This window comes from Varanus komodoensis, unplaced genomic scaffold, assembly GCF_004798865.1.
Source record: "Varanus komodoensis strain SLA01 unplaced genomic scaffold, ASM479886v1 scaffold58, whole genome shotgun sequence".
NCBI lineage: Eukaryota > Metazoa > Chordata > Lepidosauria > Squamata > Varanidae > Varanus > Varanus komodoensis.
Window position 1 is genome coordinate 2,112,121 of NW_025336197.1, and position 18,500 is coordinate 2,130,620.

Consider the following 18,500-nt stretch of genomic DNA (forward strand, 5'->3'; position numbering starts at 1 on the left):
TAAGTTAAGTGGATGTCTTCTTTTTATGGCCACCTCCTGTTAATGAAACATGTGCTGCCACTAAAGATAAAGCCAGCCTTTTAAGGTGTTGATTTGAATGATTGTCACACTTTTCAGCTCAGTTTATTAACAGAGTGGAACTCTTCCTGTTGTTACAGAAAATTATGGCCACTCTCTGGAAGGGACTTCCAGTGGAAACATTGGCTGTGTAGGGCCTATGGAAATAAAACTATGTAACAGCACAGTTGTCCTTTTCTAAGATCCTTTTGTTTCTGTGGGTCTTTAACAGGAAAAACAATCCTGGTGGATTTAATTCAAAGACTTCTACAATGTGCACTAGCCCAGCTTGTATTGGTTGAAGCTACTGTTCCTTCAAAGGTGGAAAGTTCTTGGGAATTTATGTATGTTTTTATTATTTTTAATGGCCTTTTCTTTTCAACGAACCCAAGATAACTTGGGTTCTCTTGGTCCTCCTGCCTTGCTTTTATCCTCAGAATGACCTTGCGAGAGTCAGTGACTGGCCCTAAGTCACCCAGTTGGCTCCATGGCTGAGTGGGGACTAGAAACCAGATTTCCTAAGTCACAGTCCAATCCTAACCAATACAGCACACTGGCATTGATGGAATCCAGGGCATCTTTCCACCGTCAGTTTCTTTTCTGTAGAGGAAAGGCAGGCAGTGTGTGCCACAGTGTTTTTATATACAAATGTATTATTGAAAACATATCGTGGGAGTCAAGAAGCAAGCAAACAGAAACAGCAGATAACTTTTTCTTGTAAATAAACCAATTCACTACATGCCATATGTTTCATCAGTGCTTATATTGCAGCAATGTATGTCAACATGACCACTGAAAAAACTGGATTGGATTCATACATTATGAAATGTTTAAAAACCCATTCTAAATTTAGGGGGTACAATAATTTTGAAACAAAACTGCTCTTGAATTACTTGTTTATGTAATTCAGTAATGACTGAACAAACCCAACAGACTGGTATGTAGAGAAAAATGTCAACATACTACTTATAGTTTATAACTGGCTTTAATAAATGAATTAAGGAAAGCAATTTAATGGAATAAGAAGGTATGTAAGGTCAGGATGAAGATGCTGAACTGAATTATGCTGATGTTTGCTTTGTTAATAGAACTGAAAAATCCAGTTAATAAACCCTATAAAGAGCTAACACATTGAGTACTGATATTGTGGAGGCATCTGGTTAGATAAGCCTAAATTCAACAGGGTAAAGAACTAAAGGAAGCTGAATAATGCAAGGAAAAGTTTTGGTTTAGAACAATGTGGCACTTTCTCAGAGTTTTTTTTTAAGGAAAATGGAGGAGCATTTGCCAATGGTGCTTTAGATTTATGGTATCGTAATTCCCATTTTATACTAAAAAATGTTCACTCGTGAGATAACTTCAGAGGGTTTTTTCAAAAAATGACAGTGAAAACGTTTAGTCTGGGGTATGCCACTTGGTGAATGTTGTTAATGTTGAATAATAAATGGAAAAGAACCATTTCAAACCAGGTATATATTTTAGCCCATTACTTTTTCATTTGATTTTCTGACATGGGAAATGCAAAACACAAAAACCAATTTAGCTGTCACTTCTGAAAACTGCCTGGCTCTTGGAGACCACTCCTATTAGTTGCTGATTTCCCTTATATGAACAGCAGTGCTAATTAAGGTCCGGTTCGCTATGGGAATAAATGGAAGTCTGCAGACTAGGCCAAGAGAGCATAAGCGGTCACATTCTTCTATAATGTAGCTTTCAAACCCTTAAATGCCGAGATGTGAGGAATCCGATGGCTTGCAGGAATGAGGATTCCTCCTTCCCTCCTGTATGAAGAGCTTTTTTCTTGTCATTTAATGAATCCCATGTAATTGCTGGTTTGCTGCCACCCTTTCCCTTCCCGCTGCAAGCAATCTAATCTATTCAAGGGAAGATAATTGTAGGGCTCTTTCGTCAGGAAAGAAATGGCCATCGCTCACCACTGTTGTGCGCCTCCAGCTGTGAGGCAGAGTTGACAGCAACCTTGCATAGTGAGCAGTAGAGCAGCCGCTTGGCCTTCTCTTCCTCGGTCTCTCCCAAGGCGCACTGGTGGCTGCTAGTGGCTGCAGAGGGGAGCTTTTCAACCGTCGAGGTGATCTCAGTTGTCGTGATGCTGCTCTTCCGAATTTCGACCATTGTGGTTGTGGATATTGCTGGTGCCTCGGTTGTAGTATCTGCTTTAAAGGGCAGAAAGAAGAAAGCATGAACACCAACAGGACTTTTAATCCAGTGTGGACTTATACATGTGTAGTGGGGACGGACTTGAAGTGGAAAGAACCCAGTTCTAGGGAAGGGAGTTCACAGCAGAAGCAGTGTGATGTCAACACCACAGGAAAGACGTGTGCTTTCTGCGTTCGTAATCTGGAAAAGTGCTCCTGTCCAAACCCTCCAGAAGTCCCTCTTATGGGTCATCCTGGGAACTAAGGAGGATGAGAACATGATTTGCGTATTTGTGCATCCTTAGGCCCAGATGCAAAACTGCATCGCTTACAAAAAAAAATCAAGACTTGCAGTCTTATCTGGCTGCTCCGTAGAAGACGGAGTTACTGGATTCCATCGAAACATAGATTCTGTGAGGTATTTTTTAAATAATCCTGGGTTTGCAGGATATATTTGAACATTCCACAAGAAGAAGGAACCTTCCACAAAGTATAGGTCTATGCTACTCAACACACTGAGGGGACTCTTAGAAAAGGAAATGGTTGCTAAAAGCTCTAGGGAAAATTAGACAGGGATAGGTCAATGATAATGTCATCAAACATGAAGAAACAATGTCCAAAGACCTGCATAGAAGTGCACTGACCAGAAAAATACATCTAAATAGGTGTTGAGGATAGATGCTACCAAATAAATAAATAAATAAATAAATAAATAAATGAATAAATAAATAAAGCAAGCAAGCAAGCAAGCAAGCAAGCAAGCAAGCAAGCAAGCTGATCCATTGGTGAAGTCCATTATCTTTGTAATGTCTGTATGTGTATATGAATGAAGCTCCCACTTCTAGAAGCTGTTTCTACTCAACTTTCAGGAACCCCAGCCCTCTCAATTGCCTGAAAAACATTGTCCCCATTCATGTCCCCTGACCTTCTGTTTGGACTACAGCAGACTCCCTTTTCACCAGCCCTATTTTTTATACATTTAATCCATGATACTTAAGTAGGAAATGGAAATTTATATTTGAGAAACACATGCACAAAGGAGAGAAATAATGATAATGGTAAAAAAAAAACATTCTGAGACTACAACTGGCTAAAAGAAAATTTTCTGCCTTATCCGATGAATTTTGTAACAGGGTGGCTTTTGTTTGGTTGGTATTCAGAGCAGAACTACAACAGGAGAGAAATCATATAAAGTACAGGTGGGCTTTTAATTGAGTTCCCCTCTATGCTCCAGGGAAATGGCTTGTCCATAACATTGATTAATTAAATTATTACACTTTAAAATCAAGATTTCCAAAATGGCCAACAAGCAATGATACAAACTATGATAGAACAAACCAACACTGCAGGTACAAGAAGTCTGCAGAGCTACACCAGAACACACTGAAACAGCAATTAGAAAATAACTAGGAGGACCGAGCAGATACAACATTATTAATCTACTTCCTAAAACAAATCATCATCAGCAATGGTTTAGCAGCCCATGCAAATAGATATGTTGATATGTAATCAAGATCACATGGAAGGCATCAAGAAATATCCCTCTGTCTTAAAAAAAGACTTTGGAATATGAGTTCAATTAGGATAAGGTATGCTTTTTGCAATTGTCCACCTTGTCAAAGAAATCAGGGGACAATCTCACTGAATTTCACTGGGAGAGGAGATTTCCAACAGCAAAAATCAGTGAATGACTGTGATACAAGAATGGAACCAGACTGTGCTCTCTTTCCTAGTCAAGGTATTGCTGCATCTCAGAATGGCTGGTGGATTTTTGATTATGTCTAATTCAGCAAAAAAGTTGTTATGTCTATTGGCTACCCTGTGTTTTTAATAAGGGTTTGTCTGTTTTGGGCACCTGTTGGTGGTGCAATGCAGCTAATGCTTCTCTTGCCCATATGTTTCGTCCATGTCCGATGGCTGCCACTATTTGGGAGGAGTACAGTAATACAGATAAATGTTGTGAAGGAAAGCTCTGCAATATTTATTGATGTCATGCATGTCATTCTCAGTTATCTACCTGCTTCTTGGGACTTAATCCAAGGTCAACATAAATGAATTCTCCATGCCCTTTTGACAGCTAAAAGGCTAATATTACTACATCAGAAGGACAAATGGACACCTTCAATAATACACTTGGCTGAGGACTTAAGGATGCTTTCTGTTTTTGAATGGGTGAGCTATAGGCATAATCTACAAATGGAGAAAGTTATGGGTAGTTGGTCTGCCTTTGTAGAATGCTATGCATAATTATGCCTAAGAATAGTTTTATATCTTGTGATATAAAAACAGACATAAGAATATGCATTGCATATGCATCTATTGTGAGGGATATATTCAAATTTTATTCCAGAAATAAAGCAGAGACATCACCCTGCCAACAAAAGTTCGTATAGTCAAAGCTATAGTTTTCTCAGTTGTAATGTATGGCTCTGAGATTTGGACCATAAGGAAAACTGAGTGCTGAAGAATTGACACCTTTGAATTGTGGTGCTGGAGGAGACTCCTGAGAGTCCCATGGACTGCAAAGAGATCAAACCAGTCAAACATAAAGCAATCAACCTGACTGCCCTTTAGAAGGTCAGAAACTGAAGATGAAACTCAAATACTTTGGCCACCTAATGAGAAGGAAGAACTCACTGGAGAAGACCCTGGAGCTGGGAATGATTGATGGCAAAAGGAGAAGTGGCTGGAAGAGGTTGAGGTGGCCAGATGGGGTCACTGGGGTGGTGGGTGTGGGCTTGGGTGGACTCCAGGAGATGTTGGAGGACAGTAGAGCCTAGAAGAATGTAGTCCATGATGCGTCGGACATGACTTTGCAACTAAACAAATAACAACAATAAAATGCCAGAAAACTGTTATGTTACTTTCTTTTTTCCTAAGTATCTTCATGACCCCACTGCAAGTTGTGACAATATCAGCTGTTTTGCCAGGCTGGTCCACATTTTGCCTCTACTATCATGCATGAACATGCAAGGACAGGCAGTGCTGTGCCCAGTTCCAGGAAAGAAGTGAAGCTAGTGCTGAGCAAAATCTGTCCTATTTTTCATATGTTTTCTTCTCCCATGAAAGAGGATTCCATTGTTCTGCCTCATGCTTAAGCTCTTTTATCATTTATTTTAATAAAGTTTTTAGATTGTTCAATGACTGTAAGGTGACTGTATTTACTTTCCATAACACATTTTTATGTTGGCTTCCAGGTTGCCTGCATTTGCTTACTGGAAAAAGCCCTTTGAGAGGAATTTGCTCTTGGTGTCTTCCTTAGGCTTTCATTGTCCAAAAAACTTCCCTACACATAGTTCAGCTGAGCCCCTGAAACAAAATAAGGTTTTTACTGAGAACCTTTGGGTTTGCAGAATAAAATCCTGTGGGAAAGAAGTGAAAGGAACCATAATTATCAGGCATGTTAAAATTAGTTGCAACAAATTGTTCACAAATATTCTATTGGGAACTTTCTGCAGCAGCTAAAATAAAATAGATTCCTGCCTCATACTGGCAAGGCCTAGGAAAGTTTTTGGGTTCTCTCTCTTCTTTTCATTCTGTGATCTTCCTTGTGGAATTTTTAGTCCTACAGTTTCAACATGATTAAAGTTTAAGTCATCTCTCCATGCAGGGAGACAATCAGCTCTAATAACCCTAGAGGTGAAACAAAAATTGCCTCTATAGGCAGGAGATATAATCATGCAGTGTAATTAGAGTAGTCAGTCATGCTCTCTGGGGGAAAGGTGTGAAGTATAGTAAAAGGAGAGAGAATGGATAATTTATTCCTCCCTTAAAACCTCACCCTGCCTTTTCCCATCTTTCTGTTGCTTGATTAATTCATTTGCTTAACGCAATTTGACACTTAGAAGCACCTGCCACAGGAAAAAATAATTTTGACAAATGTGCATTAAAAATAGGGAGGACATTAAAAATAACAGTCCATGGTCCAAACAGCAAATATAAGATCCCTGTCCCTTTGGATGGACAGAGCAAAAGAAAGAAAAGAAGAGGCAGAGGTATCGCCAACCCAACCATCAAATTCCATAATTCCATATCATACAAATGTTTTACGAATGACAGGTTTTCAGAGAGAAGAAGCCACATCCAAATATCTGTTATATCAATGGGTTTCTCTTCTAAATTTGGCATTCATTCAATGTGCATTTTGATCAAGCCATTTGTTTCTATAGATAGGGGTGTTCCTTTAATTTGGAGTTCAGCCTCTTGTACTTTTGATTTCAGGGCAAATAACAAAACACTGTATTGTTGGTCTTTTGGCATCAGATGTTTTTGATAAGTACAGTTTTGATAAGTAGCTTTCATACAGTTGGGTGGTGCTTACAAGATAGAACTGCACATCGAAAGGATGGACTACACGGACCTTTGGTCTGATCCAGTGTGGTTCATATGACTGGAATGTAGCGTCCATTCTTTTATTTTATTTTTATTTATTTTTTGGCTTTGTAGCTCAATTTACCTCCAAGAAATTTTGAGCAATAACTGAGCTTCTTGACAACTCCAGATGGTTTTGTAAGTGAGCAGGGAAATCAACTTGACCTTCCCACATCAAACCTGTGTATTATGTTCCAGCCTGCATGCAGGTATATTTCTAGATGGATTTTAGAGAATTGAAACAAAAGGAAAAGCCCTAGAAACACAAGGCAAAGCATTTATTTAGCTTCATACAAGCCTTTTTCCTCTTAAAGAATGTTCTGTGCAAATGCAGAAATAATAACTATACTTTTCAATCTTAAAATCAATCACAACTAAACTGTATTTAAACTAAAATAAGTTAGTCATGATTCCCTTTAATTTCAGTGACATTTAGGCTTTGGACCTATGCTTCCTAATATGTCAGCTCATTGAGAGTGATAGGAGTACAAGTACATAAGGCTGGACTGAATGACTAAGCTTAGCTAAATCAGATAAGGATCTATAAGAACTATTGCAAAGGACACTTGGCCTCCCACATACCTCCTGATCTGAAATTCAAACATCTAATATCTTGAAATGAGAACAAAAGATTGACAGTTATATTATTTCACTGAAGCATTATTCCTTTTCCCAAGGCAGACTGTAATGAATAAGAGCTGTGTGATATTAATACAGTTTTAATGCTGATGCCATAGCTTTCTATAGTTTTCCCAGAAGAACATTAATGTATTCTAGGTCTGGAGGTAATTCGACATTCTTAACTGGACAGCTTTCTAAATTCCCGAATATATGTGTTGTATGTTTATAAGATACATATGAATATGATACATGTGGATGTTCACCAAATAATTTTAACTAATACATTATTGAATGTGGATATTTTCCTATTACTAAAGCCACAATATAGGTGACCTTCTTAGAATATCAAAGGAAGTGTGCAATAGTTCAGCTGACACCACCATGCCTAGTGGGAAAAACAGCCTATTTCATGCTTTTGATTTAGAAGACCAGAGACCCATTAAAAATTAGCAACCCTCCATGCTTTTTATTTAGAACCATCAATTCAATGTTGCACATGTATTAAAAAGGCTGCAATTGTATGGCCTTGCACCTGGGATCAAGTCCCACTGAACTCAGTGGTGCTGACTTCAGACACGTAGGGCATTGTGTTGTAAATCTTTAAATGACTGCCTGGAATGATTTAAAATGTTATGAGTGTGTTCCTTTAAAAGCTGGTAAGTTTCAGAAGTGCAAGGGGTGTAAAAGAGGGGGATGAGTGTCATGCACAAGTACAAGGACAAACTCCCAGAACATGCATGGCCAGTTTACAGCTTTGATGGGACTTTGAGTTCAGACAGTGAAGAGGAAGGGGTTGTGAAATGTCAGCAAGCTACAGATCGGGAGATGGAACATCTGGGGAACAAGGGGGAAACTTGATAGTTCAGGTGGGTGGAGGTGACAGCCAACCAGCCCCTGGGAGCATGGAGGTAACACAGCTGGAGGTGGAGTGGACTGTTGGGGCTAGCGAGAAGCCCAAATTACCAATGAGAGAACAGGAGGAGCCATTGGGAACTGGGCAGGAGGAACTGAGCAGCCTGTCAGATACATAGGTCCCTCCCGCTGAGGAGGGGATGCTGGTTGCTAGGAGACAACACAGGTGGGAGGTTCAGTTGATGGAGAATGGGAAGAGTGCTGGCAGGTGAGGTTTCACAACGCTTTCCCTGCAGGACAGCACAGGAGAAAAGGGGATAAGGGGATTGGAGACGGAGGTCCTTCAACACTTAAACTTTGGGTGAGCTCAGAGAGATGCAACAATAAAGCCTTGTGAAAAGGAGCTCTGGAGTAGCATGTTTACTAAGTGAGGAGTATTTGTGAAGGGAAAGAGTGTGATACCTCAGTCAGAAGTTATTAGTAGATACTGTTTTATTTACTAAGGAAATGAGTTACAGAACATCTTGAAACCAATATGCTTCTTGTACAAATAAAGTTTTCTTTGTTTATTGTTAACCCAGAGTCATAGGCTGTTTGAATATCTCATCCTCAGGACCACACAGTCCAATGAAGGGCCCTTATTACTGTGTGGGGAGTTAATAAGAGTGGAATTAAATTCCTGGTGGCAGTGTTACTTACTAAGAGAAAGAGAGGGAGATTTAAGGAAGTTAAAGACACTCCATATCCAAACATATTCTAGGAGATTACTCCTAATACTGCCCTACTAAGTAGATCAATCTGCAGCACAAACCCATAAGTATCTATTCAGAAGTAAGTCTCATTGAGTTCTGTGGGATCACTGACAGAATACCAGACTACATCCTAAATAGCAGCCTTAAGATTACACTACACATATGCAAACATTATAGATGTTGTGCTAAGTCAGTTTGAAAATTCGTACTCCCTTACAGGAGCCAAAACCAAAAAGAGCAAAAAATATATTCAGAATGTTTTCACTGAGAAAAGATTTGCCAAATGCTTCACTGTTAACGTCCTCCTGGCAGATTAGAAATGATATAAAACAGGAACCTCAAATTCCGTGTAAACTTTCCATTTCAATAAAACCGTTTAGTAGCCCTTCCTATTAGCAAGATAAAGTCACTACCAGGATCTCAAGAATAGGAAGTGGTCAATCTTACTTGAAACCTATGACCCAATAGATTAAGGACAGTGTGTCACATTGCATCTCGCATTCAGTGAGAAAAGAATAAAATTGCTAAGCCATTGAAGGTCTTCAGATCAATGTCTTTTAAAGCAAAACTACATCTGAAACTTAGAACACCATCCGAAAGTGATGAGTATTGTGTTGTCTGATATCTATACTTTTGTGAGAATCATAAGATGATCCATCAGGAAGACACACAGGGGGCCCTCAATGTTATAGCCTTTGAGCTGGGGTATGACTTCTGTGCAGGTCCAAAGATGCCTGATCTATCCAGTCATTTAAAGAAGGACTTCAGCCTGTCTGGTCATTTATTTCCTGGGCTTTCCATATTTAACCTTTTAAGTGCATGAAATGACTAGAAAACAACAGATATATTTAGACAATTTTTTCTTGTGGATGCCTTTTGTAAAATGGGGGGAAATTCTTCTAAGGCTAAAAATGTGCCCATTATTTGAAATGCTTAACTTCTTAAGAATATGCTACATAGGCACGTGTCATTTCTTTGCTCATTTTCTATACTGCTCAATTGTCAAACTTTCTGGGTAGTATGCAATTCCTAAAACATGATGTAAACTATAAATATCAACCAAGCATTATAAAATTACACTAAAGTTTTAAACACTTATTTTAAGCAACCCAAACAACTAAGACAAGTTCCTTCACAGCTAGGCTTGTATGATATAAACCTGCCGCTTGTGCTCTTTCAAGCTATGAAATGCCTCAACCCTAACCTGGCACCAAAACGATAGCTTCCGTGGGGAGATCACTGCATGATTTTGTGGCTGCCACAGATAAGGCCCTCTTCCTTGTTGCCAATAATTGAAATTCCTTGGCTTCAAATACTGCAGCTAGAGCTTCAGTAGACTGCACCATTCCATCAAGGATTAGCCACATAGGGTTTTATCAGTTACAACCGGTAGCTGAGTGGAGCGCAGAAGCTCACACACAACCTATGTCATGCATTTTGTGACTTGAAATGCAGTCCGTGAATGAGGGCATGCACTTGACTTACTGGCTTTGCACACATTTCCTGTGCTGTGCTTGTGGCACATGCACCAGTAGATTATGGTAAATTGATAGCAATGGGCTTGCTCCACTGGTGACCCTTTCTTCCTGAGTTACAATGACCACCGTGCTAAGGTGCAGTGTTCAAGCTGCTAGGAAAAAACAAAGTAAATCTGTCCAAGTGTTGGCCTTCCCTTCAAGAGGTGTCGTGTTTTAAATCTCACTGCTGGATATATCACCATGAGATTACACAGCCTCCTTCCTGCTGTTGCTGGCACTGGGGCAGAAATGCTCTATCACACCAAGCAGATATGCCCACTAACGAGCTTTCAAACATTATGCTTTCTTTGGAATGTCTCCATGTGAAGGCTGAGTCTGGCAACTTGCATTTCACAATATTCAAACCTAAGCTAATATTGAAAGCTGTGGAGAAGTGCATGGCCAGTGTGCTTTCATCAAGCTGGGCATGAAAACTTAGAAGAAACTAGTGTGGTCCCTCAAAACAGCATGCCAGAGAAAGCTTCATCTCCAACTTGGGAACACACAGATCTCTCTCTCTCTCCACACATACGTACACACACACACCTCCCAAACTGTAGTAAACACTTAGAAAAGGTTGCCTTTACTAGCAGTAGAATGGTGACCACCTGATAGGCTGCATACTAAGGACAGCCATCCGCCATTGCAATGTTATCAGGGAGAATAGTCTCATTAGCAGGGACTGAAATCAGCACTATGCCGATACGCATGGATGGACTCAGTAGCTTGGACCTGCATGAGTCCAGGTTGAAGAATCAACATGAACAGTCAGGCAGTTACCGCACTTTTGCAGTGCTGAGTAAGGTGCTCCAGGCCTCCCTCTTCCTGGGAGAGGAATTTTGCTTTCTCTCCCTGGGAGTGCAGTTTTGCTTTCTCTCCACTAACAGTTTTTCACAGGGAAAACTGTCCAGTTGATGCTGCTTGCCATCTAAGCCTCCCCTCCTGCCTTCCTTCATTCCCATGTTACAAACTACTCCACACTGAAAAATATCAGAGCAGTTACAATGAATTAAAGCCCCAGGTACAAATTTACAAGGAAGTGCTTCCGTAAAACATCTAGAGCAAATGCCAAAATGAAGAAATGTAGGGGCATACTTGAGCTCAGTTGGAAGAGCATTGCATAGCGTGGAAGCTGGCACCCTATGGAAAAGACACTGTATACATCAGTTATGCAATTTAAAAACTGGGAGGGGGGCTATTACAGATGCGTGTATCCTGGGGCACCTACCACATGATGTGGCACTGTGAACAAAAAGCCCTTCTCAGTTTCACTGTGATGATCTGAAGATGTGCATCAGCATTTATTCGCAGTGTCATCTCGGCCCTTGAAGAACTGCTGCAGTGACTCAGAATGCAGAAGGCTAAGCCGGAAATGCATCCAGTGATGCACCCATGAAAGGAATTGTTTTTGGTGATGTGGGCAAGCTGAGTTGTGCTATTTTCATTCTAATGAACTGCAGTAATTATTCATTCTTGCAAGTGTCATCGCTTGGCTTTGGTATCGCCACAGCTGTTAATACTGCGAGGAATGGGATGTCAGCATCCAAGAGGGAGGAATGCTTAGAATTCACAACACTTCTCTTTGTGCTCTTAATCTTAAGACAAACCAATGCTTAGAAGTCTATAAAAGAAAAACCTTGAATGGAGTGGCAAACATAATTCCAAACATTTATTTTCCTGCTAAAGTGACAGAGTGTACAAAAATAGCATCTGTGGATATGCATTTTCTCCTTAAAGTGCAAAGCGCTTGCTAAAGGGACAATTTGCAAGTGAATTATTTAAAGAACTGAAGTGCATAGGATTAATTTTGTTACCCAGACATTGTTTTCTGATTTTTTAACTAGCTTCCATATATACATTCCTCCACACAAATTTCATCTGTGGTTTTGCAAGTGGAATCTTGCCTTGCATAAATCAGTTTCGATCTGGAAAACTGAAGCCGCTGTGCAGTGTTCTTCTCAGGGCCCAAGCCTGAGGGAAGAGATGGGGCACTCTGCCAGGGTCTGAAGAATCACGAGGTTCCAGCTCAGACTGAAACCTTATTACTAAGATGAAAAAAACTGAGGCTGAACCATAACACATGCTTGAGGATATGTACGGCAAGTTAATTCCTCGAGTCTATATACCTATTCTCCAGATCTTGCGAGATGTATTGGAATCGGTCAGTATTAAAATTTGATCAAAACAAGCAACATTCTGTGGGCAAAGGCCGTTGGGATTCTGGCTAAGGCCCACCCTTGAACAGAGAGAGTTTTTGTGTATAGTTAAACTAGACCTGGCTGCTAAAAGATGGGGATTTACACTTCCTTCTGCAACATGCTTTCTTCTGAACTAGCAGTCCCCGTGATCCTTGTAGACAGACTTAAAGGGAGGGCAACACTCCATAAGGATCAAGGATATACATCACTGGAGCTAGTCCTGCTGGTAAATTGTACAAGCCCAAAATATATGTGAATAAATGTCTAGGTTACACACAGCAACAACAAAGCTATGTTTATGTCTTTGATTGATTCACAACCCAATATTCAAAGAAAATGACACTCAGGGTGGCTAAATACAGTTCAGGCAGTCAGCAATGTAATGGAACTAAAAGATGCTAAAGAACACCAATAAAACCTCCACTTCATCCTGCCAAAAGACACCCAGACAAGATGAAAGTGATTCCAATCATAGATGGTGCCTGCGGAAATTGAAGAAGAATAACAGCTGCCAGATACATCGTGCAATTCCAATCTAGAGTTTCGAGAAAGTAGTTCGGCAACATTATGATTAGCACCACTTCTTTTAGAAGAAGCTGTACAAAAAGTAGGAGAGAGAAGTACTCCACAGCCTGGTGCCCTCCAAATTCATAGATTCATAGTATAGCAGGGTTGGAAGGGGTCAAGAAGGCCATTGGGTCCAAGCCCGAACAGGATGCCAAGCCACCCCATTCCACTCAGATGACTGTCCAGTTTCGCCTTGATTGTCTCTAGTGCAGGAGAGCCCACAACCCCTCTTGGGAACTGGTACCACTGTTGTATTGCTCTGACAGGAAGTTTTTCCTGGTGTCTAGCCTGAATCTGGTGTGCTGCAGTTTAAGATCATTGTTCTGTGTCCTACACTCAGGGATGTGAGAAGAGGCCTTTCCCTTTTTCTTTGTGACAGTCTTTGAGGTACTTGTAGAGTGCTATCATACCCCCCCACCCCATACTCTTCTTTTCTCGAGGTTAAACATGCTCAGCTCTCTCAGCCTTTCATCATAGGGCTTGCTCTCCAGACCCTGGATCATCTTTGTTGCCCTCTCCTGAACCCTTACTAGTTTTTCTCCACCTTTTAAAAACCTGGGTGCCCAGAATGGAACACAGTATTCTAGGCAAGTCTCACAAATGCTGAGTAAAGGGGAACCAGTACCTCTCTTGTCCTAGAAGTGATGCTTCTATTTATGCATCCCAAAATAGTGTTTGCCCTTTTTGCTGCTGCATCACATTGCTGTCTTCTGTTTAGTTTGTTGTCCACAACAACTTCAAGGTATTTTTCATTTTCAGTGCCACTGAGACAATATTCTCCATCTTGTATTGATGCATTCCATCCCAGCCCCCGGTGGAAACTTGGCATTTGTCCCTGCTAAATTTGCTTTCCACCCAGCAGTCTAGCTTGTCTAGATCACCCTGGGTCTTCTTTTTTCTCATCCAATGTGGCAGCTGTTCAGCACAGTTTTGTGTCATCACAAAACTTAATTCTTGTTCCCTGAACTTTCTTATCCAGATCATTAATAAGGATGTTGAAGAACACTGGTCCCAGGACTGAACCTTGTGGCACCCTATTAGTTACTACACTCCAGCTTGAGAATGTGCCACTGATGAGCACTCTCTTTGACTGATTTTGTAGCCAGTTGTGGATCCACCTAATATTAGTTCTCAAGTCCACTTTTTCCGAGTTTGTGTCTACAGCTACAATATGGTAGAAAAACCTCTGCATGGGCAATGAAGTGATTTCAGAAATGTGGGAAGCATAAATACAATAGAAACTTTTCTCATGGGACTCTATGTAGGGGATGTGGGAAAGGGGCGGTATTTTCACTTTGTTTTGGACAGTGGAACCAAAGCTTCTTCCATCTGTGGAGCAAAACCAGGCAGGGCCAGAGAGCCTCACATGCATGGTTTGACATGCAGCAACTGATTTGTCCTGTAATTGTGGGGTTCAGAATGGTGAAATCTTGAGATGCCCTGAATATATTTATGGAACTGATTAGATCCGTCTCCTGCTGAACACAGCTTTCAGTAACAGATAAGCAAAACATTATTACAACAAGAATAAAAGAGATGCATTGCCAGCATAATTAAAAACACAACAATAACAAAATAAAAACAAGACCTGACCTGACCAACCCACTTAAGATGTCCATGGCTTGCTTGAATAGAAAGGTCTTTGCTTGCAGGCAGAAGGACAGCAGAGAGAGACAGACAAGACTTGGTGGGGACCTCCATCACCTGGGGCCAGTTCCAGAGATGAATGCCATTTGTGTCATCACCAAATGTAATTCTGTGCACAGTAATGCTGGCCGAAGGGCCAGTCCTGAAATCCCAGGAAGGCTCGTATGAGAGAAGACAGTCTTAATTCAAACAGACAACTTTCAGCAGACCTCAGTGGAGAGACTAGCACTGCATGGCACCTTCCCAAACTTAGTCATGCATTGTGGGAAAAGAGAGCAAGAGATTTGCCGTACTGACATTTCATTACTTTGTTAATGGAATCTTAGAAACAGGAGCTTTTAATTCCTTATAGCCCAACATCAGGTTTCTGGACCCAGGAAGTTAAGGATGAGGCATCTGGTTTAATTCTTTCACAAGGACATAGAACCAGAGTAAAGGCAACTAGTGAAATGAAGCTTTAAAAACACAAAAATACATGTAAATAACTGGAGGTCAAAAAAAAGTCTGGGCAAATAAAGGGGATCTTTATCTGGCACTGAAAATCTCACAAAGTAGTCAGTGCCAAGTGAGCCTTTCTGAGGAGAACATTCCAAACGGAGAGTGCCATCACCTCTCCTTAGTAAGCCACCCAGCAGACCTGATTGGATAGGAGCTGTGGAGGAGGACCTCTGAAGATGATCTTGGGCAGGTAAAGGAATTGCATGAAAAAGCTTTCAAAACAAGAATTACAATAAAACTTTCTTTAGCTTTCTTACCACCTTATTTGCCTCACATATTTGATTGTTATGATGGAAAAATGCAAGGAGAAAGAGACACCCCTATGCTTAATAATGAAAGAAGAACTAGTCCTGCTGAGGTGCAAGCGTGGAGAAAGAAGACTCCATCCGCAACTTCACTTCTAGGGCCTTGTGTTCTCCACCTAAACCTGATTTGACTGTGTCCTTAAGTGACTTGTTTTTATTAATTAGTGATACACAGCTTTGTAATGAAATCTGCATTCTGTTGCAGCTGCCAGTCCCTCCAGTTCAATGCACAGTTCATCAATCCTGAAGCAAATTAACTGCATAAATGGGATGCCTGCATTCTTGCTGAAGTTAATTGAACAAAACTGGCAGGAGCAACCTGGGGAGGTGAAGGGCTGGTGAGAAAAAGAGCAAGGCAAGCGAGTAAGAGGCAATTTCTGAACGTGGGGCCTTTCTGATAAATGTTTAAAGAAAGATGAGTGAAAATGAGTGAGGAGATGGGAAGAGAACCAATTTATTTTGGATCTATTTTAAGTAACCTTGGTTTTGACTGGATTGGGAAGCTGTCCTTTCAAGACGATAATATAGATTTCTCCTCAGTGAGGCAGAAATAGAAACTGCTTTCAGAAACTATGAATGAAAGGTTCTTTGCTCAAGGAGCTTTGGGGAACAGTGTGGCTGGAGCAATGCAAGCTGTTTCTCTTGCCATTTAATTAATGAGACTTGTGTAGGGAAGAAAAATTCAATTTTAAAATCAGGACAAAGGACAATGATTTGAGCTTTAAAAGTAGAGCTTACAATCAAGCACGGAGAGGATCATCCTGATTTTCTTCCCAGCTGCTCTGTGAATGTAGCACATTTTCAATTTGGACTCGGGCTTCAAGGTTAAACACAAGGTTAAGTACTGGGTTGGTAGCAACCTTGTTATTTCAGAGGCTGTGGTGCAAGATTAATCATGTAAAGTGTTGCTTTTAAGAGAAGCATTTAAAAAACCCCAACTTGTGCTTTGATCATTCATTAGTGTGAATACTGATGCTTCTCCATTCTAGTATGGAACAAGAAAAAGACTTGCTTATGGCTGCATCTGGCTTGCCTTGCCACTCAGGTAAATTATTTCATTAAAAGAACCCTAAATGTTGTGATCTCTTAAATTGCTTACTGAAACTTGTGCTTCGAGTATCAAAAAAGTCCAAGGGTAGCATTTTAAAGTGTCTCTCTATGTGTTCACATGCTGCTGATGGTGGGGAGTGGGGGTGGAATTTCCTAAGCATTTAAACCACAAACACAACCAAAAGTTTCACAGAAACACACAGGCATCCTTGGGCAATGAAGGAAGAAAATATTAACACAGGAGTGGGTTTCTTTGCTGCACCTACAACCAGTATCTTCTTTTCTGAAGATACTCTGTTTGCTCTGTCTGTTATGTGAAATGGGATTGGACATATACTGGTCCTCAGAGGAATCTCTGCGATACTTTTCTATAAATAGGTTTCCTAAATGTTCTCATAAGTGATTGAAATTAGGGATGGGGTTGAAGGTAGGCAGATCTTTGATATCCGTGGGTGCAATTCTCTGGTTTTCCCCAAGCTAAACCAAATCATACCTTGGATAACCTTTTAAAAAGTCACAAAATATAAAGTGTTCACCTGCCCATTCCTTCCATGGTTCAAGAAATAATTTTGGAAAGATCTCTGGGTTGGATCATCAGGTTGGACTAGATGATATCTCGAGTCTTTTCCAAGTCTATGATTCTATGGACCTCTGTTCAGCTGTTTATTAGTGCCAATAGGTACAAGGACTTCACAGGACAGACATAATTCTTATATTTTAGTGATTTTTTCCAGTGTTCAGATGTGATATTAAAAATTGTGTGAATCACATTCATTACAGCAATTGCTTGACATAAGAAACCTGCAGAAACAAATGGGCAGAAAGGTGAGAAATGCTTGGTGACAATGATCTGGAGCAGAAATTAGATCTCTTTGCATGTGTCCCACATCACTGGCTCCACGCTTGTGGCCACAGAGTGCTGCCAGCCACATTTGTGTATAAGGGCTGACATCTGCAAATGAAGAACTACTATAGATATATTCCTTTGTATGCATAATATTCAGGAACCTTGCACAGTTGGAATTCCCAAATGCATGAGTGGTATAAGCACATAGGTTTTCTACTTACTTCCACAGCAGCAATTCCTGGGCTATTTGGTTGCTTAACCCAGGAACTGTGGGTGAAAGTAGCATACATGAACCATTTCCATGTGCAGTTAACAATCCAGACATTCCCTATTCCTGAGTTGTTTCATTATGTGCAAATTGCAGAAGCTCTGGATTGTTAGATAAACAAGACAGAGTTAACCCATCATTTTTCCATGGCTTGCTACTGAAAATGGAAATGGTTTGCATGTACCACTTGTCCCAACAGTCCCTAGGTTAAAATTTCCAGTACTTGCTTCTGTAGCATGTAAACTAGGTCCCTCTCTTTCATATCCCAGAAGCCTTTTAATAGAAGCCCAAATCAAAATATTTGATTCTGGATGCTTCTTCTCTTGGATGTACAATTAGAAATGCTTATAAGAAGCCTGATTATCACTTTTGAGCTATTGAAAGCATGGGCATTTCTCATTTACAATGCAAGCCTATGCCTGCTTTTCTCCATGTGTTCAGTGGACCTTCCTCCCAGGCAATGTGCATAGGATTGTCATCCCAATCAATCAAAACCACTCATGTCTTTTAAAAGCCTTGTCTAATCAAGAGGGTGTTTCAAATTGGCAACAGCTAGTAAGTACCCAACTATGTACAGTACTTGAATAACCATTTTCTGCCCTACACTAATTTTCGTGTGCTGATTAGATGTATAATGAGATCTAGTGGGTTGCAGGAAGAACTCATTGGGACTGGTGGCTGGATATATATAGGATTGCACTGTTTGTATCCTGAGGTATATTCTCAGATATTAGATAACACTTGGGCATTGCAAGATCTTCAGTTAGAGGAGCTGGATTTTACATTTGTTTCAGTCT

At 40.5% G+C, this 18,500-nt stretch overlaps 1 protein-coding gene across 1 annotated transcript in view; it reads right to left on the bottom strand.

Moving 5' to 3' along the window:
* The window catches only part of ZNF385D (zinc finger protein 385D), a 178,673-nt gene that overhangs the window by 4,858 nt on the left and 155,315 nt on the right, over positions 1-18,500 (bottom strand). The window contains 1 exon segment of the mRNA XM_044449404.1: positions 1,992-2,228. Coding sequence (XP_044305339.1) covers positions 1,992-2,228 — 237 coding nt within the window.